Raw genomic sequence first — 23,744 nt, forward strand, 5'->3', positions numbered from 1 at the left:
AGAGGAAGAATGATTTCTTTTTGTCCTTAACACCAGTTATTTAATTCTCTTGTAGAACCTGCCAAAATAATTGAAAAATCCGACATGATCCAGGTAACATCAGGGGAACCAGCCATTTTGGAGTACACTGTCACAGGCACTCCAGAGCTAAAAACCAAATGGTTCAAAGATGGAAGGCCACTACCTGCCAGCAAAAAATATAGGATCAGCTTTAAAAATAACATTGCCCAGCTCAAGTTTTATGCTGCTGAAATGCAGGACAGTGGCGAGTACACCTTTGAGATATCCAATGATGTGGGCATCAGCTCTTGCACTACCAGCTTCACTGTGCTAGGTTGGTACTGACTCTTTGCAAAGAGCCCTGCTGCTCTGCTCTGAGCCCAGCAAAGCCAGAAGCAGAGCTCCATACCCGTTTTGCTCATGTATTGGTTTCTTCCATTTTTTTTTTCACCCTCAACAGATCGCACTGTCCCTCCCTTCTTTGCAAAACCACTGAAGAATATTGACAGCATCATTAACACCTCGTGCCGCCTAGACTGCAGAATTTCAGGCTCTCTTCCAATGACCGTCTCTTGGTTTAAACAGGACACTGAGATCACTTCAAGTGCCAAGTACACAGTACACTTTGCAGAAGGCTCTGCATCTTTGGAAATAAAACACCTGGATGCAAGTGACGCTGGGGTCTACATTTGCAGAGCCACAAACTCTGCTGGTAGCAAAGAGAGCAGTAGCACTTTGTTTATAAAAGGTTTGGCAATTCATTTCACATTTCTTGGAGCTTTACTTTTGATGTGATAATATTTTCTTCAGCAAAGTGTGAGCCATGTGTCTTACTCTTGACAATTCTTTCCTTTCAACACAATCTAGAGCCACCCAGCTTCTTGGTAGAACCAGAGTCCCAAGATGTGCTGCCTGCATCAACTGTACGTTTCAAAGGCACATTTAAAGGCACAACACCACTGACAGTGAAATGGTTTAAAGGTGATACTGAGCTGTTGACAGGAGGAGCGTGCTACATTATGACAGAACCACTAGCAAGTTACTTGGAGCTTTATGCAGTCAAACCAACAGACTCGGGAAAATACACCTGCAAAGTTTCCAATGTAGCTGGTTCAGTAACATGCACTGCAAATTTGTTTGTAAAAGGTTTGCATTCTTACTCTCTTTTAAACTTTCAGCTGCTGGATCGACCCAGTGGCACTCTTTCCTGCCTTCTTCGTCCTGAATCTTCTTCTTAAATCCACAGAACCTGCTACCTTCAAGGAGAAGCTAGAGCCAACCTATCTGGTAAAGAAAGGTGGATATGCTGAGCTGACCTGTGAAGTCACTGGTACTCCTGAGATTAAAATCACATGGTTCAAGGATGATAGAGAGCTAAAAGAGAGTGACAAATACAGGATGTCTTTTGCAAAATCCTTGGCAGTACTCCATGTTACAGAGGTTGAGACTGAAGACAGTGGGGAATACATTTGTGAGGCCAGAAATGATGCTGGAAAAGATACTTCTAGTAGCGTTGTTACAATCAAAGGTGTGTGTGACATCCAGCCACAAAGTTTGTCTCTTTAAACTCAGTGCAATTTTACAGGCTTTGAAAGTATGACTAATACAAATTGCACTTTCTCTTTTGCACTATAGAGTCACCTTATTTTAGTAAGGAGTTTCAATCCATGGAAGTCTTGAAAGATTCTGATGTGGTTCTGGAGTGTGAGGTGCTTGGCACACCTCCCTTTGAAGTGTTTTGGGTGAAAGATGGTAAACCTGTGCGGAGCAGTAAGAAGCACAGAATAAGCGTTGAGAAATCTTTGATTAGCCTCCACGTTTTCAGGTTTGATGCTTCTGATGTTGGCGAGTATCAATGTAGTGTAACAAACGATGTTGGGAGCTGCTTCTGCAGTTCGGAGGTCACACTGAAAGGTTAGTGCAGCGTGCAGAACACCACTAATATGCTCTAACCCCAGTGTGGTTTCCATGCCACACTGTTGTGCACCATACCCATACTTACAAAACCCCTTTCTTCCTGGCAGAGCCCCCGCAGTTCTTGAAGAGGATAGAAAACATTAGTTCCCTTCGAGGGGGCACGGTCGTGTTTCAGGCTGCCATTAAAGGCTCCTCACCCATCACAGTGTCCTGGCTGAAAGACAATGACGAAGTGATTGAAGACAGCAATATCAAAATTACCTTTGTGAACAATGTTGCAACTCTTCTGGTGAGGTCTATTGAACTGAAACATGATGGGAAATATTTCTGTCAGGCTAAAAATGAAGCAGGAATTCAGAGGTGTTCTGCTCTGCTGACTGTCAAAGGTTGGTCTTACCCTGAGGGCTTGCAATGATCTCAGATGGTTCTCTTGTGATTTTTACACATGCCCTTAACACTCTGTCTTCTTGTATACAACAGAACCTGCTACAATCATGGACAAGGCCGTGTCAATAGATGTGACTGAGGGAGACCCAGCAACCTTGCAGTGTAAATTTTCGGGAACGAAACCTATTACAGCCAAATGGTTCAAAGATGGCAAGGAACTGACGTTAGGCCCAAAATATAAGATCAATGTTACAGATACTGTCTCAGTCCTAAAGGTGCTTCATGCAGAAAAGAAAGATAGTGGGGAATACATCTTCGAGGTTCACAATGATGTTGGGAGCAGTAGCTGTTCTGCTAGCATTAACGTCCTCGGTGTGTATGGGTTCTCTTTTATCATTGTTTTACATACAAAATCTTTTCTCCTGACCTGACATTTGCTGCAATCAAGGTTAAATTTCATACTTTGTCTTTTTACTCTGTCTTGGATAGATCTCATTATACCACCTAAATTCACGAAAAAGCTCAAGAAAATGGACAGCATTAAAGGGTCCTTTGTCCACCTGGAGTGCATAGTGTCTGGTTCACACCCTATAAGTATCCAGTGGTACAAGGATGGCCAAGAAATAACAGCAAGTGAAAAGCACAAATACTCTTTCCATGATAATACAGCATTTCTGGAAATCAATAAACTGGAAGGCACAGACAGTGGCTCTTACACCTGCGAAGCAACAAATAAGGCAGGAAGCAACCAATGCAGTGGGTTCTTAACAGTCAAAGGTTTGAGCTCCTGCTTTATCTTGTGTTAGGTTGCTCATTTGTAATTTTAGAATTCCTCTGTCTGAGAGTAATCCTCTTTCTTCCTTTTTTACATATTATAGAACCACCATATTTTGTGGAAAAACCCCAGTCCCAAGAGGTTGTGCCCAATGCTAGGGTTCAGTTCAAAGCACTGGTGAAAGGCTCTACTCCTCTGCAGATAAAGTGGTTTAAAGACAGCCAGGAGCTCCTCTCTGGAGCCAATCGATCTGTCTGGAAGGACGACACATCTAGTGTACTGGAACTCTTCTCAGCTAGAACATCTGACTCTGGGAACTACACTTGTCAGATTAGCAATGATGTGGGGACTGCAACTTGCAAAGCAGCTTTGTTTGTAAAAGGTGTGCAATCCAATGTTCTTCTCATTTTTGTGGTTCTTACTTTTCTCTGCAATTTGGGGGAAGGGAGTAGGAAACCCTTGTATTTCTTTAAAACACCCCCAAATATTATAAAGCCTCACTTTTTGTGTCCATCTTCTAGAGCCCCCAAGATTTATTCAGATGCCAACTTCTGTAGTAGCTTTGCGAGAAGGACAGTCCACGACTTTTGAGTGCCAGGTAGTAGGCACGCCAGAGATCCACATCACATGGTACCTCGATGGGAACGAAGTGACTGACCAAGCTAAGTACGGCATCTCCTTCATAGATGGTTTAGCCACTTTGAAAGTCACTCAAGCCAGAGTGTCAGACAGTGGGACCTATGTTTGTGAAGCCCACAATGATGCAGGTAGTGAGAGCTGCAGCGTCGAGCTGAAAGTAAAAGGTTAGTTTTGAACATCTTGTCATCATCCAACTATGTCACATAGCTGGGCTGATGGAGTAGGGGAGACTACTTCTCCCCTCAAAACCATTCAAGGTTACTATCTACTTTTCCCTCATTCTTCTTTGTAGAGCCTCCAACATTTGTTCGGGAGTTGAGACCCACTGAGGTAGTGAAGGGTTTGGAGGCCACACTTGAGTGTGAGGTGACTGGTACTCCTCCATTTGAGGTGAAGTGGCTGAAGAACAATAAGGAGATGTTCAGCAGCAAGAAATATGCTATCTCCACCAAGGAATCAGTATTTACACTTAATGTGACTAACTGTGATGTCTCAGATGTTGGTGAATATCAATGTATTATATCAAATGAAGGTGGGAGCTGTTCTTGCAGCACAAGGCTCAGCTTGAAAGGTCAGTCCTCTAGGAATCACACCTCAAATGTTACATCCCCTACCTAAACTGTAGTGAGTAGGATGACTTGATTTCTCTTTTCCTTCTTCCCTTTCCCTGACTTCTTTTCCAAACAACAACCAAAACCTCATACCACAGAACCACCATCTTTCGTCAAGAAGCTGGAGAACGTCACTACTGTTTTGAAAGGTACCGCATCCTTCCAGTGCGTCATAGCAGGTGCTCAACCCTTATCTGTGTTATGGATAAAAGATGAGAAAATACTAGAAGATGATGAGCACCACCATATGACCTTTGAGAACAGCGTGGCCACATTGAAACTTATTGATGTTGACCTCAGCCACAAGGGGAGATACACCTGCCAGGCAAAGAATGAATCTGGCATGGAGAAGTGCTTTGCTTTGCTTTTTGTACAAGGTGTGTACGGAGTGTGACCCTACAAGCTCATCCTCTATGAGTATTTGGAAAGTCAGTCCCCGATCTGTGTATCTAACTGCCAATTTTATACACTTTATACCTCAGAGCCTGCACGGATCACAGAAAAGGCTAAATCACTTAAAGTCACTGAAAGAGACCCTGTGACTCTGGAGTGTACTGTGGCTGGGACACCAGAGCTCCGAATAAGATGGTACAAAGACGGCAAACAGCTCCTACCCAGTAGATACTACACAATGAGCTTTGAAAACAATGTGGCCTGTTTCAGGATTGAACCTGTATCAAAGGAGGATAGTGGTACATACAGTTTTAAGGTTGAAAATGACTTTGGAAGTAGCACCTGTGAAGCTGTTCTGACTGTGCTAGGTTTGTATCGTCATTTGACAAATTTGCCAATATAGCAGGGAGGGAATTAAAATATAATAATCTCTGTTTGTGAAAAATAGGCAAGAAGGTAACACGTGGGTTTTTTTGCCATTTTTTTTGTGTTGGGCAGATCAAGCAATTCCTCCTGCATTTATCAAAAAGCTAACCAAAAAAGACACTGTTCTGGGATCTTCTATCCAAATGGAGTGCAAAGTCTCTGGGTCACTCCCCATTACTGCGAAATGGTTTAAGGATGGAAAAGAGATAACTGACAGTGCAAAATATAGAAGCCTGTGCCATGAGAACACTATGTCACTCGAGATTGCTAATCTAGAGCTGGCAGACAGTGCAAATTACACATGCAGTGTCTCTAATGTTGCTGGGAATGATTCTTGCAGCGCTGTCCTGACTGTGAAAGGTTTGAAACTCTTTTACTACTACTTCTTATTTGGGATACATGCTGGGAAAATACCTTAACTCTTATTCTAACACAAAACTCTTATACCTCTTAATACTAATGCTGAAAACTTGGTCTCCATTCTTACCTCACTAACTTTCTTCATTCTTACACATTTCTGATTTAACTGAATATTTCTTTGTCTTAAAAACTGCAGAGCCACCAAGCTTCTTGGTAAAACCTGAAAGCCAGCAAGCCAACCCAGATTCCACAGTGGAGTTTAAGGCCACGCTAAAAGGAACAGCACCTTTTACAGTAAAGTGGTTCAAAGAAGACTTAGAGCTTGTATCTGGTCCAACTTGTTTCATTGGAATTGAAGGGTCAGCTGTATTCTTAACCCTCTTTTCGGTGGATACTTCTAGGAGTGGGCACTACACTTGCCACATTTCAAATGACGTTGGCAGTGACTCTTGCACTACAACGTTGATGGTAACAGGTGTGCACTCTTGTGTTGCAGTCTTTTCATCTATTTGTTTTCTTTCCTTTTTTTGGCAAGCCCATCTCAGTGATCTTTGATACATGGCCAGGTGATTTCCCTACCCTGTGCTTGCAACCCACAGTTGTTTAGTTCTTTTCCTTCCTCTCTCAAGTAGTAATTCAGACTTTCCTGATCACACTTTTCTGGTTTTTTAGAACCACCAAAGTTTGCTAAGAAGCTAGAGGCGACAAAAGTAGTCAAGCAGGGTGACTCGGCCCGGCTTGAGTGCAAAGTAAGTGGATCTCCAGAGATGAAAGTAGTATGGTTCAGAAATGACCATGAAATTGTTGCCAGTGAAAAATTCCGGACATCATTCATTGACTCTGTGGCTGTGCTTGAAATGAATCATCTCAGCACTGATGAGAGTGGTGACTACATCTGTGAAGCTCACAATCCCGCCGGCAAGGCCAGCTGTAGCACCAAAGTCACAGTGAAAGGTTAGCTATCCTCTTGTTCTCTGACTACGTCCTATTATGCCCTGGTGGTTTTATCCCTTGGAAATCCACAGGAACATGAAATTAATTTTTATGTCGGGATTATCTTTCTCTTTGTGTCATGTTTGTTTCTTGATGCACCCCTCATTCCCTCTGCCACTGCCGGAACAAGGGAGATATTGTTCTTAATGTAGATGAGTCCTAAGAGAGGTGTTCCCCAGTTTTATAATTGTCAATGAACAAGACAGATCATAGCAGGAATTGTTATATCAAGGAGCTGAAATATGAAGAAAAAGAACAGACCCAAACTGATCAGTGTCAGTTTTACACCCTGTATTTGAGACTACTACCAGCTAAGTGAGACCTGCACCCTCTCTGCCAAGGGTCGCCCCTTTGTTTACCTTTTCTACAGAGGAGCTAAGGCCTCTGAATGCCCACCTGCCTGCAAGATCATTTTATAGTGTGCCCAGAAAATTAGGAAAGTCCTTGCCCATTCTGTTGACTTTCTCAGCATTTTCATTGTGTGGGAGCTCGTATCAGTAAACTGTTTGTTGTTCAAATAGCTACAGACTCCGTTCTAAAGATGTTCCTTTCTTCTTGTGTTAGAACCTCCTGTCTTTAGCAGGAAGCCCTCTCCAGTAGACATGCTCAAAGGAACTGAGGTTATCCTGGAATGTGAGATTTCAGGAACACCACCATTTGACATCATGTGGTACAAAGACAGGAGGCAAATCCGCAGTAGTAAGAAGTATAAGGTTACAGCCAAAAACTACCATACAAGCGTTCGCATTCTTACTGTTGAAGCTGCAGATGTTGGTGAATATCAGTGCAAAGCACAGAACGACGTAGGAAGTGACACTTGTTTTTGCACAGTGAAACTGAAAGGTAAAGTATTGGCACATATGCCTTCTGCAGTGCTCCCGATTACATTATATTGCTCTTCTTTACATAGACACTGTGAGTATTTACTATAACTGCATATTTCTTCTTCAGAACCACCAAAATTCTTGACTAAAATAAACAGTGTGACTGTTGTGGTTGGTGAACCAGTAGAGTTACAAGCAAGAGTGGAGGGCTCCCAGCCAATTTCTGTGCAGTGGCTTAAAGACAAAGAGGAAATTATTAGAGAAAGTGAAAACACGAAGATCACATTTATGGAAAATATTGCAACTTTGCAATTTGTGCGCACAGAGTCAAGCAATGCGGGAAAATACATCTGTCAGATCAGAAACGATGCTGGAAGTCGCGAGTGCATGGCTACTTTAACTATTCTAGGTTGGTAAAAAGTGCAAGTTCATAAAAGATTTTTTAAAAGTTAGGAACTTATTTCCTGTCAACTGTATGATTTGCTTATGCCCCTGAGTTCAAAACAACCAAAACAGAGAATTCTTGTATCCCCAATCTGTAGTCTAATTCCTTATTTCCAGTTCTCTGGAGATAGGGGTGAAAGGAACCACAGGCCTCTACACTGTGATGGGACCTTGTTGACTAGATTTCTAAGTCATGTCTTCTGCTCATGCCTGCTTGGAGAAGGACAGATATTGCTCTTCTCTCCTAGCAGTTTAAAAATATTTTTACTTTGGTTTGGTGAGTATCTCAAATGTCCAGTTTAGGGTAGAATAAAGGATGAAAAAAACAGAGCTGAAAAAATTCCCCAGCCCAACAAACTGAGATATTCTTAGTATCAAATGTGTAACCCCATGTTATAGTGCTATGATACTTCCAGCTAGTACTAATTAGATCCTGTTTTCACCATATATGTTACTCATCTCTCCTTCCAGAGCCTGCAGTCATTGTAGAGAAAGCAGAGCCAACAAGAGTTACTATAGGAGATGCCTGTACTTTGGAGTGCAAAGTGGCAGGCACACCAGACCTTTCCACTGGGTGGTTCAAGGATGGCAAAGAGCTGACCAGCAGCCAAAAATACAGAATTACTTTCGTCAATAAAGTATCTACACTTAAAATTATGGATGCAGAAAAGGAAGATGCTGGATTGTACACTTTTGCAGTGCAGAACGACGTGGGGAAAAGCAGTTGCACAGCATCAGTTGATGTTTTAGGTTGGTTGGGTAGCTTGTCTTCTGTCTTTCACAAAAACTTTATTTTGTTCACATTCTCTTTCCTTTCTTCCATTTCTTCCTTTCTTTTCTCTCTAACCATGGATTTATTATGTTTTCTTATGCAGATCGAATAATTCCTCCTTCTTTCACAAGAAAACTAAAGGAAACCCCTTGTGTCCTGGGTTCCTCAGCATTGCTGGAATGCAAAGTGTCGGGTTCACCTCCTATTTCTGTTGACTGGTTCCGAAATGGTCTTAAGTTAGTCAGTGGGGAAAAACATCAAATGTCCTTTTCCGATAACCTATGTATTTTAGAAGTGAATTCACTGAGCAACTCAGATACTGGAACTTATACCTGCAAAGCTACCAACGTAGCTGGTTCAGATGAATGCAGTGCTGTGTTGACCGTACAAGGTCAGTATATGATGGTTGGGAAGCTCTCTGAGCTATTCTTTTCTCTTTCTCTCTTAAAATTGCCTATGGTCTTTCATAAATATACTCAGGGAAAATTACTGACTGGAAAATATTTTGTTCTTTATCTTCAGTAGGTGTGTGAAAATGCCTGGGTTATGCTGTAGCAACCAATCTTATCTCTCTTTTTTTCTTGTGTGTTTAGAACCACCTTCTTTTGAGAGGACACCAGAGTCTCTGGATGTCTTGCCAGGCACAAGCATCACTTTTACGTGTGTTATCAGAGGAACCCCTCCTTTTAAAGTGAACTGGTTTAGAGGGGCCAATGAGCTTGTGCCAGGGGAGAAATGCAATATCTACTTGGAGGACTCCACGGTGGAACTTGAGTTATTTGATGTAACTCCTCTCCAAAGCGGAGAGTACACTTGTCTAGTGACTAATGATGCTGGCAGGGCAAATTGTACAACACACCTTACAGTAAAAGGTTTGTAAAGATTGCGTCTCTCTATTTACCTTAAAATATCGTTTTCTTCCCTCCATTTGTCCTGTTATGCTCAACACGTGTGACTTCTTACCATTCATTAGAGCCGGCTGTCTTTGTGAAGAAACTGAGCGATCAGTATGTGGAGCCTGGCAAGCCCATCATCCTGGAGGGCACTTACACAGGCAGCCTGCCCATCTCAGTGACATGGATGAAGAATGGCCATACCATTATGCAGTCTCCCAAGTGTAACATCACTACCACAGAGCAATCCTGCATCCTGGAAATACTTGACAGCACCAAAGAAGACGCAGGAGAATACACTTGCCATGTTGAAAATGAGGCAGGAAGAGATGTTTGTGAGGCTGTAGTCTCTACCCTAGGTGTGTGCTCCCTTTGCTTCTTTTTCTTGCCTGTTCTTTCAAGTGTATGCTTTCCAAGGCCTACTGCTATAATGAGCCTATCTAATTTCTTGTCTTTTTTAGAACCTCCCTACTTTGTTACACACTTGAACCCTCTTGAGGTGTCTGTTGGTGATTATACAACGTTGCAGTGCCAGGTTGCTGGAACACCAGAAATCACTGTGTCTTGGTACAAAGGTGATACAAAACTCAGGTCTACCCCTGAGTACAAAGTGTTCTTCAAAGACAACGTTGCTACACTTATTTTCAACAAAGTGGCTATCAATGACAGTGGAGAATATATCTGCAAGGCAGAAAACAGTGTAGGAACTGCGTCTACAAAGGCTCTCTTAGCAGTTCAAGGTGATTATTTTATATTAGCTTACTACAAAATCATTTTCTCTTGCAAAATGGTAAAAAAATTGCTTCCTGGAGCATATTTATCCTTTACTTGCTTTCTTTTAGAGCGCAAGCGACCACCTTCCTTTGCAAGAAAATTAAAGGACATTGAGCATCCTGTTGGTTTACCCCTTAAATTGATGTGTCGGCTCAATGGCTCAGAACCCATCACTGTGACTTGGCATAAAGATGGCGTGCAGCTAAGTGATGACCACAATGTGCACACATCCTTTGTAGATAATGTTGCAGTGCTACAACTAGTGCGAACCGAGATGAATCATACTGGGCAGTACTCCTGCACAGCCACCAATGCCGTGGGCACTGCCACCACCAGTGCTAGGCTCACAGTGGCAGGTGTGTTGGCTTACCAAACTTCTGCCTGAATCACAGGCTTCCTTTTCCCATTTCATGCATGCAATGGTATCTGCGTGTTGGATGAGCTTTTTCATGAGGTATGAGTATTACACTGTTTTCTTGTGTTCCTAGAACCCAAGCAAGCACCTGTCTTTGACACCAAACCAGAATCTATTGATGTGCCTTTTGGAGAAAGTGCTGACTTTGAATGCCATGTTACTGGAGCCCAGCCAATACACATCACCTGGTCTAAGGATGGTCGGGAGATCCGAACTGGAGGAAACTTCAATATTACATTTGTAGCCAACACAGCTCATCTTCGAGTGCTCAGAGTGGGTAAAGGAGACTCTGGCCAATATACTTGCCAAGCTAGTAATGAAGCTGGGAAAGACTTTTGCTCAGCCCAACTCAGTGTCAAAGGTATTAAATCACCTTGATTTGTGTGCTTACTTTTTCTTGGGTAAGGAGACCTCTTTGTTACCGAGTCTCATCTTCCACTCTTTCCATTGTGGAAATATACAGGAAGTAGCTTTCCAGAAAGCAGACATATACCATGTGGTGACCTCCTGTCATTATGCATGACAGTAGAAGCCTTGTGCACCTGCAAAAATCTCAATCATTAAGCTTTTTGTAAGAATGTTGCACTCACCCTGCTTTTTACTTTGTCATTAGTGCTTAAACTACAATCACAGTGATACTCACAAAGCAATTAATATACAGAAAATAATGATATGGTAAATACAACTGTCTCGCCTTTGTAGGTCAGCATTGGTGACTCATTCAGATTTGCTAAAGATTTGAATTAGAGTTCTGAATTGCTAATTTAGTCTAGACTAAGAATTGTTTAAATTCTTCATGCAGACATACGTTTTAAAGATGTGTGAGCAAGTGAAACTATCCCTACCGTGTTTCTGTTGCTCCTGTGGGTGAAGTGCTTGTCAAATCTTTCATGCTGGTTGGCCTTGAGGGTATTTTCACTCCTCCGAGGTAACAGAAAAATTTCTTTTGGCTGGAGTAATTGTCCTTCGTGTGTTTTTTACAGTTCCAGCTATCTGATGCAGCAGGCTCTGGAGTTGGCAGAATATAGTTTTAATTGTTGTCTTTACGTTCTTTTCTCCATTTTGTGTTTTCCTTTGAGAGGAAACTCTGGTTGGGAATACAGTCACCTGCTGTAGTAAGCTTACTTTGTTGTGCCCTAATACTCTTGTGCTCCCTGCAACTCTTGCTCAGCACTGTAGATTTCACATGGCAAACAGGCATACCGTTACTCTTTACATGATTGTCCTGTTCTGCAGAACCTCCCAAGTTCATCAAGAAGCCTGAAGCTTTGCGGTTCGTGAAGCAGGGGGACACAGTTCAACTGGAATGTAAAATCAGTGGCACGCCAGAGATCAGAACCGTGTGGTACAAAAATGATCAGGCACTCCAGGCGAGCGACAGGCTCCACATGTCCTTTGTAGACTCCGTGGCAATGCTAACCATCTTGGGTGCCAACACTGAAGATGCTGGCGATTACATATGCGAAGCCCATAACTCTGCTGGCACAGCCAGCTGCAGCACCTCAGTCGCAGTGAAAGGTTAGCAGCATGGTTCCACACAACACCAGAATCCCTGGCTTCTGGGCCCATTCCCAGATGCACATCCCCTGAACAGGGAGCTGCTGCTGTGGCAGATGGTGGTTGCTGGGGCATTGTTTCTCCAGCTGCTCTCGCATCCAAATGCTGCTTTATTTAAGCAGCAGAGACCAGACATGACATAGTTGCAGGTGTTCAGCACTGTGCAGCCATTTCCTTGTCTCCCCATTTAAGTCATTTGCAGCTGAATAAGGCAGGCTTGTCAGGTCACAAGAGAAGCATGGACTAGATAGAGCATTAGCTGTGGCGAGGGAGCTGGGCATACTCTGCAGCCATCCCTCTGCTTCCTCTTTATACACAGCAGTCCTGGCAGGAATGAAATTTAAGACGGAAGAGGAGGCTGTGTTGCTGAGCCTCACTGGTGGTAGCTTTCCTGACTTGGAAAGAGGCGGGGAAAGCTGGAATGTGGTCCTGAAGAGAAGGGAGAGTGGCTTTTGGGGGGGTTACTGAGCACTGATTCCAAACAGGTGCAGAAGTGTCACATTTTCTGCCCTTGGGACTCTGAGTGTTGGGATGCCTTGCTGGGTGATGATGGGAATTCAGCATTTTTTAGAGGTGAGGCCACAAATTTGGAAGCTAAATATGGGAATAAGTGTAGGCCCCCTTCCTGAATGTGTTGCCTCCTGCTGCTATCCAGAAACTGAGTCGGGAAGCAGGCTCACATATTATGATGTGATTCTTTTTTTATAGAACCACCTGTTTTTAGCAAGGTGCCAAGCCCTGTGGACACACTTAAAGGCTCAGATGTTATACTCCAGTGTGAGATAGCAGGGACTCCACCCTTTGAGGTGGCTTGGTTCAAGGATCGGAGGCAGGTCAGAAGCAGCAAGAAGTTCAAGGTGACAGCAAAGCACTCCATTGCCAGTCTTCATATTCTCAATCTGGAATCTCAAGATACTGGAGAATATCAATGCAAAGCTATGAATGAGGTGGGAAGCGACACTTGCACCTGCCCAGTGAAATTCAAAGGTTTGTATGCTCGAAGATCAACAGCATCACCCCCTTCTTTTCTGGATCTCTTGGCTGTTCATCTTCCAAGCAGGCATGCATGATTAACCCTCCTCTGCCTCCTGTTTTTGTCATCAGAACCCCCACGCTTTGCCAAGAAGCTGAGTGACACTGCAATCTTCATTGGAGAGCCAACAGCCCTGCAGGCAGTGGTGGAAGGATCCCCACCGATTTCTGTTGTCTGGCTCAAGGACAAGGGTGAAGTTATTAGGGAGAGTGAAAATGTCCAAATGTGGTTTATGGACAACATTGCAACTCTTGAGATTGCCAGTGCAGAGGGTGCTGATGTTGGAAAGTACATCTGCCAGATCAAAAACGATGCTGGCATGCGGGAGTGCTCTGCCTTTTTACAAGTTCTAGGTGGGTACAGCCCTCTTCGTAGGTTCTATATCTTACAGCTTGCACAATTGCCTCTACCAGCCTTTGTTTTCTTCTTATATACTATGCTTACTGGTTTGCAGGTAGTTTTTCTGGTGACACACTGACCCCTCCCTTCCTATTTCAGAACCGGCAGTCATCTTAGAGAAGACTGAGCCAATCACAGTAATGGCTGGCAATCCTTTTACCTTGGAGTGCAAAGTAGGAGGAACACCTGAGCTTATCACCAAGTGGTACAAAGATGGCAGAGAACTAAGAAGTGACCGCAAATACCAAATAACCTTTTTCAACAACATATCCACTTTGAAAGTCTTTTCTGCAGACAGGGGAGACAGGGGCTTGTATACTTTTGAGGTGCACAATGAGGTGGGGGACAGCAGCTGCACTTCTTCAGTTGATGTTTCAGGTCAGCTCTACATCTTTGTTGTTCTTCATAGTTGTCTTTAAAGGAAGTTTTTTTCTTTTTCTTTCCCTTTCCCTTGAAAAAAAAAACCAAAACAAAAAACAAAACTGTGTTTCTTCCTATTCTTCTGCCTTCTCCTACTTAGATCGTCTTGTTCCTCCTTCATTCTCAAGAAAACTAAAGGAAACAAATGGGGTGCTGGGATCCTCAGTGATTCTGGAGTGCAAAGTGTCTGGCACACTTCCCATATCTGTGACCTGGTTGCAGGATGGGAATGAGATTGTTAGTGGAGAAAAATACGAAATCTCATTCTTGGATAATGTTTGTGCTTTGAAGCTGAATACCCTGGATGTCACAGATACAGGGCCGTATACCTGTGTGGCAACCAATGTGGCTGGATCTGATGAATGCAGCGCCTTCTTGACTGTACAAGGTCAGTGGAAGAGTACTACAGCCCTTTCAACCAGATTCTTCCCTTTTCTCTTCCTTCCTTCTGGTTTCCTATGTTTTGTTTGTTTGTTTTGTTTTTCTTGTGTTTCCTTCCTTCTCTTTTGTTTGACTCAAACCTGCTCCAGTTTTTTCCCCCACAGAGACTCTCCTATTGACATCTTTCTTCCTCTTAATTTCTTTGCATGATCCTTAGAACCACCTTCTTTTGTGAAGACACCTGATCCCCAGGAAGTTTTGCCTGGATCAAGTGTGACATTCACCAGCTACATCAAGGGCAGCACTCCCTTCAAAGTGACCTGGTTCCGAGGCATCAGGGAGCTGGTGCCAGACAGCAACTGCTCCATCTCTCTGGACGAGTCTGTGGCACAGCTGCAGCTGTATGATGTGGAGCCAGGCCACAGCGGGGACTATGCCTGTGTGGTCACAAATGATGCTGGCAGTGCCTCATGCACAACCCAACTCTTTGTGAAAGGTGTGTTTGTGTGTATGCACAAGTATCTCTCTTCACGCTCTGCCTGAAGCCCTGCTGCATCTGTCCCTCACTATTGATCTATGCCTCCCTACAGAGCCTGCAGTCTTTGTGAAGAAATTAAGTGATTTCAGTGTGGAGCAGGGAAAGTCCATTGTGCTGGAAAGCAGCTACATAGGCACCCCTCCCATCTCTGTAACCTGGAAAAGAAATGGGACACCCATTGCTCAGTCTCCACGCTGCAGTGTTACAACTACTGACAAATCTGGCATTCTTGAAATCTTCAACAGCACCAAGAGTGACGAAGGCGAATACACCTGTGAGGTGGCAAATGAGGCGGGTGGGGATGTTTGCCACAGCCTTGTATCCATCTTAGGTACACATCACCCCTGGCCCTCCTGCGGCACCCCAGTGATGCTCTGCTTCTGCTTACCATGCTCTCTCCTTCCCTAGAACCCCCCTATTTTGTCACACATCTGGATCGTGTGGAGGTGAAGGTTGGCGAGCCCTTGATCTTAAAATGCCAGATTGGTGGTGCACCAGAAATCAAGGTCTCCTGGTACAAAGATGACACCAAGCTCAGATCAACACAAGCTTATAAAATGCACTTCAAGAATAATGTGGCAACACTGGCATTCTCCACTGTGGAGGATAGTGACATTGGAGAATATATCTGCAAAGCGGAAAATAGCGTCGGCTTCGCCACCTCCACAGCTTTGCTTGTTGTTAAAGGTGATGGGCCAAGGGCCACTCTTTCCTGGACTAGTTTGTAGGAACTCTTTGTTGTCTGCAGAAAGGGGTTCTTATTAATTTCAGAGTGAATTAATTCTAGATTGGCAGGGTGGCTTCCTCCTTATCGTGGTGATTATTTTTGTTTTGCAGAGCGTCAACTTCCCCCTACATTCACCAGAAAACTGAAAGATATTCAGGAGGCGGTTGGTGCCCCAGTGACATTTGATGGCCGCATAACTGGCTCAGAGCCTATCCAAGTGTCTTGGTACAAGGATGGGGTTCTTTTAAGTGAGAGTGATAACATGCAATCAGCCTTCTTAAATAACGTTGCAACTCTCCAGATCTTGCAAACTAGTATGGCTCACTGTGGCCAATACACTTGCTCAGCACAAAATGCTCTGGGGACTGCATCTTCCAGCGCCAAACTTCTCCTCACAGGTTTGTAGCTCACACTTAAAGATCTTTTGTATGTCTTTGCTCTTTTATTTCTTCACCCTTTTTTCCCACTCTGCCCATTGTATGGTGGCCAGGGAATGTGGGCATGGCACGGTGAGGCGTATGGTGAGGAGGGCTTGGTGGTGAGCTCTGCCATGCTTTCCTCTTTGCAGAACGTCTACAACCTCCCCTCTTTGACATCAAGCCAGTGTCTGTCGATGTGGCACTAGGGGAAAGTGCAACCTTTAAGTGCCACGTGACTGGCTCTGCTCCCATGAGGATTACTTGGACCAGAGACAACAGAGAGGTCCGCCCAGGTGGCAACTACAAGATGACGCTGGTAGAAAACACAGCCAGCTTGACGGTCCTGAAAGTCAGTAAAGCAGATGCTGGACTCTACACATGTACGGCCAGCAACAGTGTTGGAAAGGATGCGTGCGCAGCTCAGCTGGCTGTACAAGGTATTGCTGTGAGCTTTAGTGTTCATGAAGCTTTTCTTTGCATGGCAGGCACCTGAAAAACAAAGCCCTGAATGCAGACGTGTGAGACTAACACCCTTTACAAGAAGCTACACTGAGATGTCTTAGTTCATTCAAATGTTATTGTAATATTTAAATACTTTCTTCTTTCTTCTTTCTTCACTTTCTTCTAGTCCGATATAGTGCGTGTTTTGTGTTATCAAAGAGATTCTTCCGTGGAAATGTTAACGCTGTCTTAGTACCCTGTTGAGTCTTTATGAATGGCCCTGTTGGCCAGCAAATTGTCTTCTTTAAAGTCTTTCTTCAGCAGCAGCATTCACTAAGTTGTCCAGGGGAGGGAAAAGTAACTGATAGAAACTCAGTTCACTTGTGAGACTTAAATGTATTTTTACTGGGTGTGCAGCTCTTGCAAATTGTTTTACTCTATCACAGACTGAAAACATTGAAAACTGATGTTCTAGACACCAAAACTGGATTGTCTGAGGGCAGACTTGGTGACAAATATTCATTCCACCAACACTTTGCTCCTCCACTTAGTGTGTGGATCTTACACATTTCAATTATCTAAATTTATGACTGGATCAAACTGCCTTGGTTGTATTAGTATAATTTTCTCAATGTAGGTGGGAATATCTGGATATCTCATTCTTACTGATTTTATAAAAGAACAAATGTAAATACACTACTTAAATTATGTGTGAGTTCAAATGTCCCTGTTGATTTAGTGCTTACCTTTTTAATTTAGTGCTTACCTTTTTTTCTGTTTGTTTGTGGGTTTTTTTGTGTGGGTTTTGTTTTGGTTTTTTTGGGGTTGGTTTTTTTTTTTTTTTTGGTGGTGGTGGTTTGTTTTTCTTTTTGATTGGTTGTGGGGTTTTTTTTGTTTTTGTTGTTTTGGGGTTTTTTTTGTTGTTTTGTTTTGTTTTTGTTTTCCCCTCTGTATGAATTTTGGGGACACAGCCAAAAACATTTTAAGAGTAAATACTATGACTTTAACTCTCTAAGACAAATAACACAGCAAGCTGAACTACCACTAGCAAGATTTTGCAATCACTGCTTGTCAAATGCATTATATATATCTAGAATATATTCTGTCCATAGGGTTTTTTATTGGTGGGGGTGAGAAGAGTGCGACAGACTGAATTACCTGTGTATTCAGTGGCAAGTAGGGATGTTGTTATGATGTAGCTTGACTCAAAAAAGTATTGAAAGATTGTAGCAAGAAATCTAACCTCTTCAATAGATTTAAAGCTTGTTTCCACCAGAATCACAATTCTGTTTATTATTAGTGATAGCATTACTATTAGGTTTACTTGACAGGAGTTACCATTCATAAAATGATTCCAACTGACCCTATTTATTTTCTTACTCTTCAACTCTTTTTTCATAAAATCCTGATTTTTTTTTTTTTCCCAGGATTATTATTTTATTTTTTGATCCTGAAATTCAGTACTTTAGAATTTGTACAGTTTCCCCAGGACTGTAAAATTAATGATGTTCATTGTTTGTCAACCAGTTTCATAGAACTTGTAAGGGCAAACTCTGTGTGCATTGATTTTCATGTGTTTCGTTTGAGCAAATGCTGTCTCACTTCTATGACACACAACCTTTTCTTTTTAAATTAACATCTTTTGTTCAATTGACCCTGAAAATCTACCAGTTTTTTATTAACTTTCCCACTTTAACATCTGTTATTCCCAATCCGTAGTTTTAAAAATTGCTTCAGGTTCTAGAAACTACTTTACATTTTAAGTATATACCTTGCTAACTCATATATCTTAATTTTTTGGGAATGAAAGTGTGTGACTACCCAGCAACTGTTACTGTGCAGACAGATAATCAACTCTTTGTCTAAGTGAAATCTGATAGTAAATTACTAAGGTTCCAAGAGTCCTTGCCATAATTTCTATTTTTAAACTCTAAGGAAGTTTTGTTACTAACAACATAGGATGTTCTACAAATGTCCCACAAGTTGAAGTAACCCACAATAAAATAGATATTCATCCTACACTTTACGGAGAGATGCACAAAGAGGCACTTCATCCTGTTTTGCAGAGAGAATTGTTTGTTGTGCCCACGTTACCACCACTTGGTTTTAATAGTTACATCTTTGATCTATGAGCAGTCAGTCTTGTGATTCTGAATCATCCGTATGGTACTTTTGATGAAAAGTGTCAAACATCCACTCCTTTCTCTCCTTACGGAACAAAATGCAACCATCCGGTTTACTGTTCAGTCATAGGACCTTTAACACCAGTTTCTGTAATACCAGCCATCTCATAATTCTTCCCAGCATAATTATTTTGAACCTCTTGTTTTGCTACCTACTTTTATTCCCTATAGGCACCTTTATGTTTGGCTTTGCAATAAATGCGTGAAGGTTTATAATGCAGATACATTTATTGACTAGATCCGTTGTTAAAGACATATTAAGATACAAACTTACTGTAATGCTCAGCATAAATGCTCTTAATAATATTTCTTGGATGAACAGTTTGGGTTCTTGCATTTCCATCAGGCATTTTGATTACAAATATATTGCAAGGAGATATTACTTAAAGAAAGCCACACGTTAACTTATCTGTACTGAATACATAGAAGGAGAAGTAGTGTGGGAAATAATCTGAAAAAAAATCATAACAATTGCAAAATTAGAATGTTTGCTTAAGTCCCCAAAGTTTACATTTTCTGTTACATATTTTTCTGATCATCCAAAGAATCAGTGCATTTTAAAGCATCATCTCCAATTTTTGGCTTTCCAGAACCACCGAGGTTTATTAAGAAACTAGACTCCTCAAGACTTGTGAAACAGCATGATTCTACTAAGTATGAATGCAAAGTAGGTGGATCTCCAGAAATCAAAATCACCTGGTACAAAGGTGAAACCGAGATCCATCCCAGTGAAAAATACAGAATGTCCTTTATGGATTCAGTGGCAGTCATTGAAATGCACAACCTCAGTGTTGAGGACAGCGGTGACTACACTTGTGAAGCTCGGAACCCAGCGGGTAGTGCAAGCACCAGTACCTCACTGAAAGTAAAAGGTTAGAATCCCAGTTCTTTCCTCACTTTTCTATCTGTGTGAGTCCTTTGTGAAAAAGTTGTTAAATCCCACTTTCTTTAATGAGGCTAAAACCTGTCTGAATAGATGGCAAAGCTCTTGCCTCTTTGTTAGGCTGTGAGAGATCTTTCTTATTTATGGTTTGTCTTTGCTGTTCAGCTTTAGAATGGCTTCTTGAACAGTTTGTTCTCTTTAATTGCCTTTGCTCCAATAACACAAACTTCAACCTCCCCCCCATTTTTTTTTTTTCAGCACCCCCCATGTTTACCAAGAAGCCCCATCCAGTCCAGACTTTGAAAGGGTCTGATGTTCACCTGGAATGTGAGCTTCAGGGCACTCCTCCATTCCAGATTTCATGGTATAAAGACAAAAGAGAAATTCGGAGCAGCAAGAAGTATAAGGTCATGTCTGAGAACTACCTAGCTAGTATTCACATTCTTGGTGTGGATACTGCAGATGTTGGTGAATATCACTGTAAAGCTGTAAATGATGTGGGAAGTGACTCCTGTATTGGCTCTGTAACACTAAGAGGTTTGTATAAAGATGATTGGCACTTTCTTGGCATTTTGTTGTTCCTGTCATTCGTATCCTACTTTTCTGCTCCTGGTGTGTTTGGTTTTTTTTTTCACTGTTAAATATCTTCTCTTAAATAGCACCACCAACCTTTGTGAAGAAGCTGAGTGACCTCACTGTTGTCGTTGGGGAGTCGATTGAACTGCAGGCTGCAGTAGAAGGATCACAGCCCATTTCTGTTCTGTGGTTGAAAGACAAAGGGGAAATCATTAGAGAAAGTGATAATCTTTCGATCTCCTATTCAGAAAACATTGCAACTATGCAGATTGGAAATGCAGAACCAGCCAATGCTGGGAAATATATTTGTCAGATAAAAAATGATGCTGGAGTTCAGGAATGCTTTGCCACGCTGACAGTGCTAGGTTGGTAGCATGGGATAAAAAACACAATGTGTTTTAAGATGCTTTAAAATTGCAAATTTTATGATACTTATAACTATTGCATTGTTTTTAAAAATGTTGTGACTTGCATCTCATTACAGAACCTGCAGTCATTGTAGAGAAGCCAGGCCCAGTTAAAGTTACAGCTGGAGACTCTTGTACTCTGGAATGCACAGTAGACGGCACACCAGAGCTTACTGCTAGGTGGTTTAAGGATGGGAATGAACTGTCCACTGACCATAAATATAAAATCAGTTTCTTCAACAAAGTATCTGGGCTTAAGATCCTCAATGCAGGACTAGAAGACAGTGGAGAATATACTTTTGAGGTGAAAAACAGTGTTGGTAAAAGCAGCTGCACAGCTTCAGTGCATGTTTCAGGTTAGTTGACTAGTCTTTTTTGAATCATATCTGATCCTATGGTTCCTTTTTAAAGCTTTTGGATAGCAAAGAGTTTCTCATGACAGGCAACCTGAGAGACTAATTGCTTGTATGATATTAGGAGTACTTGGCCTACCACTTTGACAGGAGTCAAGAACAGATGCCTACCTAACCTTTGAGGGACAGGAGTTGTTGCAAGGGATTGATTTCTTCAGCTTTAATCTGCATGTATTCTTGGACACCTGGTGCAATATTGTTGCTTATGACAAAGAACTGCAAAAGTAAAAGGTGTCCCTCAAAAAATGTGAACGAAATTTCCAACATATCCGTAACCATCAACTATCTATTTTTCAATGACTTAGGTGTGTAGGAGCAGATTGCTAAAGCGAATATATCAAAAGAAAGTTAGCTGACTTTATTATATATGGAGAACTTTTTGCATTTGAAACTCCTGAATGGTATTTTTTTTTTTTTTTTTTAACAAATGCAGATCGTATTATACCTCCTTCTTTCACAAGAAAACTGAAAGAAACTTACGGTCAGCTGGGTTCTTCTGCCGTACTGGAGTGCAAAGTTTATGGGTCACCACCTATTCTGGTTTCCTGGTTTCATGATGGACAGGAGATTACCAGTGGAGACAAGTATCAGGCTACCCTTACAGACAATACCTGTTCTTTGAAAGTGAATGGACTTCAGGAATCTGATATGGGAACTTATTTGTGCACAGCTAGTAATGTAGCTGGGTCTGATGAATGCAGCGCATTTTTGAGTGTTAGAGGTCAGTATCAATAAGAAGCCAGAGTCAGAGGGCACACATTTCTTTTCAGAAGGACTTCATTCTTTGCTTTGTTATGTATTTCTGATTACTGTGCTCTTCATCAGAAATTCAAATGTACTTCTTCTCTGTCTGTTTTATTTGCATACTTAGAACCACCATCTTTTGTGAAGAAACCTGAACCACTGAATGTTTTATCTGGGGCAAACGTAACCTTTACCAGTATCATAAAAGGTTCCTCTCCGTTGGAAGTTAAATGGTTTAGAGGTAGTGTTGAGCTAGTACCAGGACACAGTTGCAATATCACCTTGCAAGATTCAGTTGCAGAACTGGAGCTGTTTGATGTACATCCACTTCAGAGTGGAGACTACACCTGCCAAGTCTCTAATGAGGCAGGGAAGATTTCTTGCACAACACATCTTTTTGTCAAAGGTTTGTCCAGACTACTGTTTCTTATGCTTCTTATGCTTCTAAAAATTATCTCTTGGCTTTATTTATTTTATTTTCTTCCCATTGTTCATTATAGAACCAGCCAAATTTGTGAAGAAGGTGAACGATTTAAGTGTAGAGAAAGGGAAAAATTTGATCTTGGAATGCACATATACGGGTACTCCACCAATTTCAGTGACATGGAAGAAAAATGGAGTAAAAATAATGCACTCTGAAAAGTGTAGCATCACCACTACAGAGACATCTGCCATACTGGAAATCCCTAATAGCAAACTAGAAGATCAGGGGCAATATTCTTGTCATATTGAAAATGATTCTGGACAAGATAATTGTCATGGTGCAATCACAATACTAGGTGCGTCAAGCCACCATCACTTCAAGTGTCATTTGAACTACTAATAATCATGGTGCAATATGTTTTTATGCTAATGGTGTGTGTTTGTTCTTCAGAACCACCTTACTTCATTACACCCTTGGAGCCGGTGCAGGTGACTGTTGGGGATTCTGCATCTTTACAGTGCCAGGTTGCTGGAACACCAGAAATGATGGTGTCATGGTACAAGGGTGACACAAAGCTGAGAGGAACTGCTACTATGAAAATGCACTTTAAGAATCAAGTTGCCACTCTGGTTTTCAGCCAGGTGGACAGTAGTGACAGTGGGGAGTACATCTGCAAAGTAGAAAACACTGTTGGGGAGGCTTCTTCATCATCTTTGCTGACAGTTCAAGGTGAATATTTCTTTTGTAAAAACAGGAAGATGGCCTATTTTTCTTAAGTGTGCTTTGCTATTTTGAAAAACAGAGTATTATCTTTTCCTTGTTAAACACTTCACTGTTTCTTGATCTGTAAGATACCCTCTGGCACTGTCTTCTATTAGCAAAGGCCTACCAGTAAAGCTAATAAAAATATGTCTCTTACTGATTACAGCTCTTCTGCAGGGATACAACCTCCTTCCCCATGAGTGTATTTGTTTTTTTCCACCACTAGCAGTCCTGAGGGTTAAATAGGCTCACTGGGTGTAACTGGGGGCACAATGGTTATATATTTTCTTGCAACTGTATTCACAGTGCTCTTAGCATATCAGGTTCCAAATAAATGACATGCTGAGTAACATTTTTCATCAGACATTAGGAGCAAAAATACAGTATACTCTACAGTATATTAGGCAGTGATTATTGGCGAGTATAGTAATAAGTGCATGTCTTCTGAAAGCCCTCACTGTACAAAACCTGTTTTCTTACAGAGCGTAAACTTCCTCCTTCTTTTACACGAAAATTAAGAGATGTTCATGAAACTGTTGGCTTACCAGTTACATTTGATTGTGGCATTGCTGGTTCAGAACCTATTGAAGTATCTTGGTTTAAAGATGGTGCACGTGTAAAAGAGGACTACAATCTTCATACATCCTTCATAGATAATGTAGCAACTCTCCAGATTTTGAAGACAGATAGGAGCCTTATTGGGCAATATACCTGCACAGCTACCAATGCAATTGGGACTGCTTCTTCTAGTGGCAGGCTTGTCCTTACAGGTCGGTGGACTGTGAAATATTTAATGGAAATATCTTAAAACTCA

At 41.9% G+C, this 23,744-nt stretch overlaps 1 protein-coding gene across 1 annotated transcript in view; it reads left to right on the plus strand.

Annotated features, from left to right (window-relative positions):
- TTN (titin) overlaps positions 1-23,744 on the plus strand; it is a gene marked incomplete at both ends in the record, with an annotated part of 239,913 nt that overhangs the window by 56,536 nt on the left and 159,633 nt on the right. Inside the window, 44 exons of the mRNA XM_080346387.1 lie at positions 56-334; positions 461-748; positions 868-1,146; positions 1,247-1,528; positions 1,636-1,914; positions 2,025-2,303; positions 2,398-2,676; positions 2,794-3,081; positions 3,183-3,461; positions 3,601-3,882; positions 4,011-4,289; positions 4,428-4,706; positions 4,812-5,090; positions 5,221-5,508; positions 5,705-5,983; positions 6,181-6,462; positions 7,066-7,344; positions 7,453-7,734; positions 8,241-8,519; positions 8,645-8,932; positions 9,135-9,413; positions 9,515-9,793; positions 9,896-10,174; positions 10,277-10,564; positions 10,697-10,984; positions 11,860-12,141; positions 12,889-13,167; positions 13,285-13,566; positions 13,712-13,990; positions 14,133-14,420; positions 14,631-14,909; positions 15,004-15,282; positions 15,360-15,638; positions 15,789-16,076; positions 16,247-16,534; positions 19,312-19,593; positions 19,863-20,141; positions 20,264-20,545; positions 20,665-20,943; positions 21,434-21,721; positions 21,872-22,150; positions 22,245-22,523; positions 22,619-22,897; positions 23,413-23,700. Of these exons, the coding sequence (XP_080202513.1) occupies positions 56-334; positions 461-748; positions 868-1,146; positions 1,247-1,528; positions 1,636-1,914; positions 2,025-2,303; positions 2,398-2,676; positions 2,794-3,081; positions 3,183-3,461; positions 3,601-3,882; positions 4,011-4,289; positions 4,428-4,706; positions 4,812-5,090; positions 5,221-5,508; positions 5,705-5,983; positions 6,181-6,462; positions 7,066-7,344; positions 7,453-7,734; positions 8,241-8,519; positions 8,645-8,932; positions 9,135-9,413; positions 9,515-9,793; positions 9,896-10,174; positions 10,277-10,564; positions 10,697-10,984; positions 11,860-12,141; positions 12,889-13,167; positions 13,285-13,566; positions 13,712-13,990; positions 14,133-14,420; positions 14,631-14,909; positions 15,004-15,282; positions 15,360-15,638; positions 15,789-16,076; positions 16,247-16,534; positions 19,312-19,593; positions 19,863-20,141; positions 20,264-20,545; positions 20,665-20,943; positions 21,434-21,721; positions 21,872-22,150; positions 22,245-22,523; positions 22,619-22,897; positions 23,413-23,700 (12,399 nt within the window). The remainder of the gene's footprint in view (positions 1-55; positions 335-460; positions 749-867; positions 1,147-1,246; positions 1,529-1,635; positions 1,915-2,024; positions 2,304-2,397; positions 2,677-2,793; positions 3,082-3,182; positions 3,462-3,600; positions 3,883-4,010; positions 4,290-4,427; positions 4,707-4,811; positions 5,091-5,220; positions 5,509-5,704; positions 5,984-6,180; positions 6,463-7,065; positions 7,345-7,452; positions 7,735-8,240; positions 8,520-8,644; positions 8,933-9,134; positions 9,414-9,514; positions 9,794-9,895; positions 10,175-10,276; positions 10,565-10,696; positions 10,985-11,859; positions 12,142-12,888; positions 13,168-13,284; positions 13,567-13,711; positions 13,991-14,132; positions 14,421-14,630; positions 14,910-15,003; positions 15,283-15,359; positions 15,639-15,788; positions 16,077-16,246; positions 16,535-19,311; positions 19,594-19,862; positions 20,142-20,263; positions 20,546-20,664; positions 20,944-21,433; positions 21,722-21,871; positions 22,151-22,244; positions 22,524-22,618; positions 22,898-23,412; positions 23,701-23,744) is intronic.

This window comes from Nesoenas mayeri, assembly GCF_963082525.1.
Source record: "Nesoenas mayeri genome assembly, chromosome: 6".
Classification (NCBI taxonomy): Eukaryota; Metazoa; Chordata; class Aves; order Columbiformes; family Columbidae; genus Nesoenas; species Nesoenas mayeri.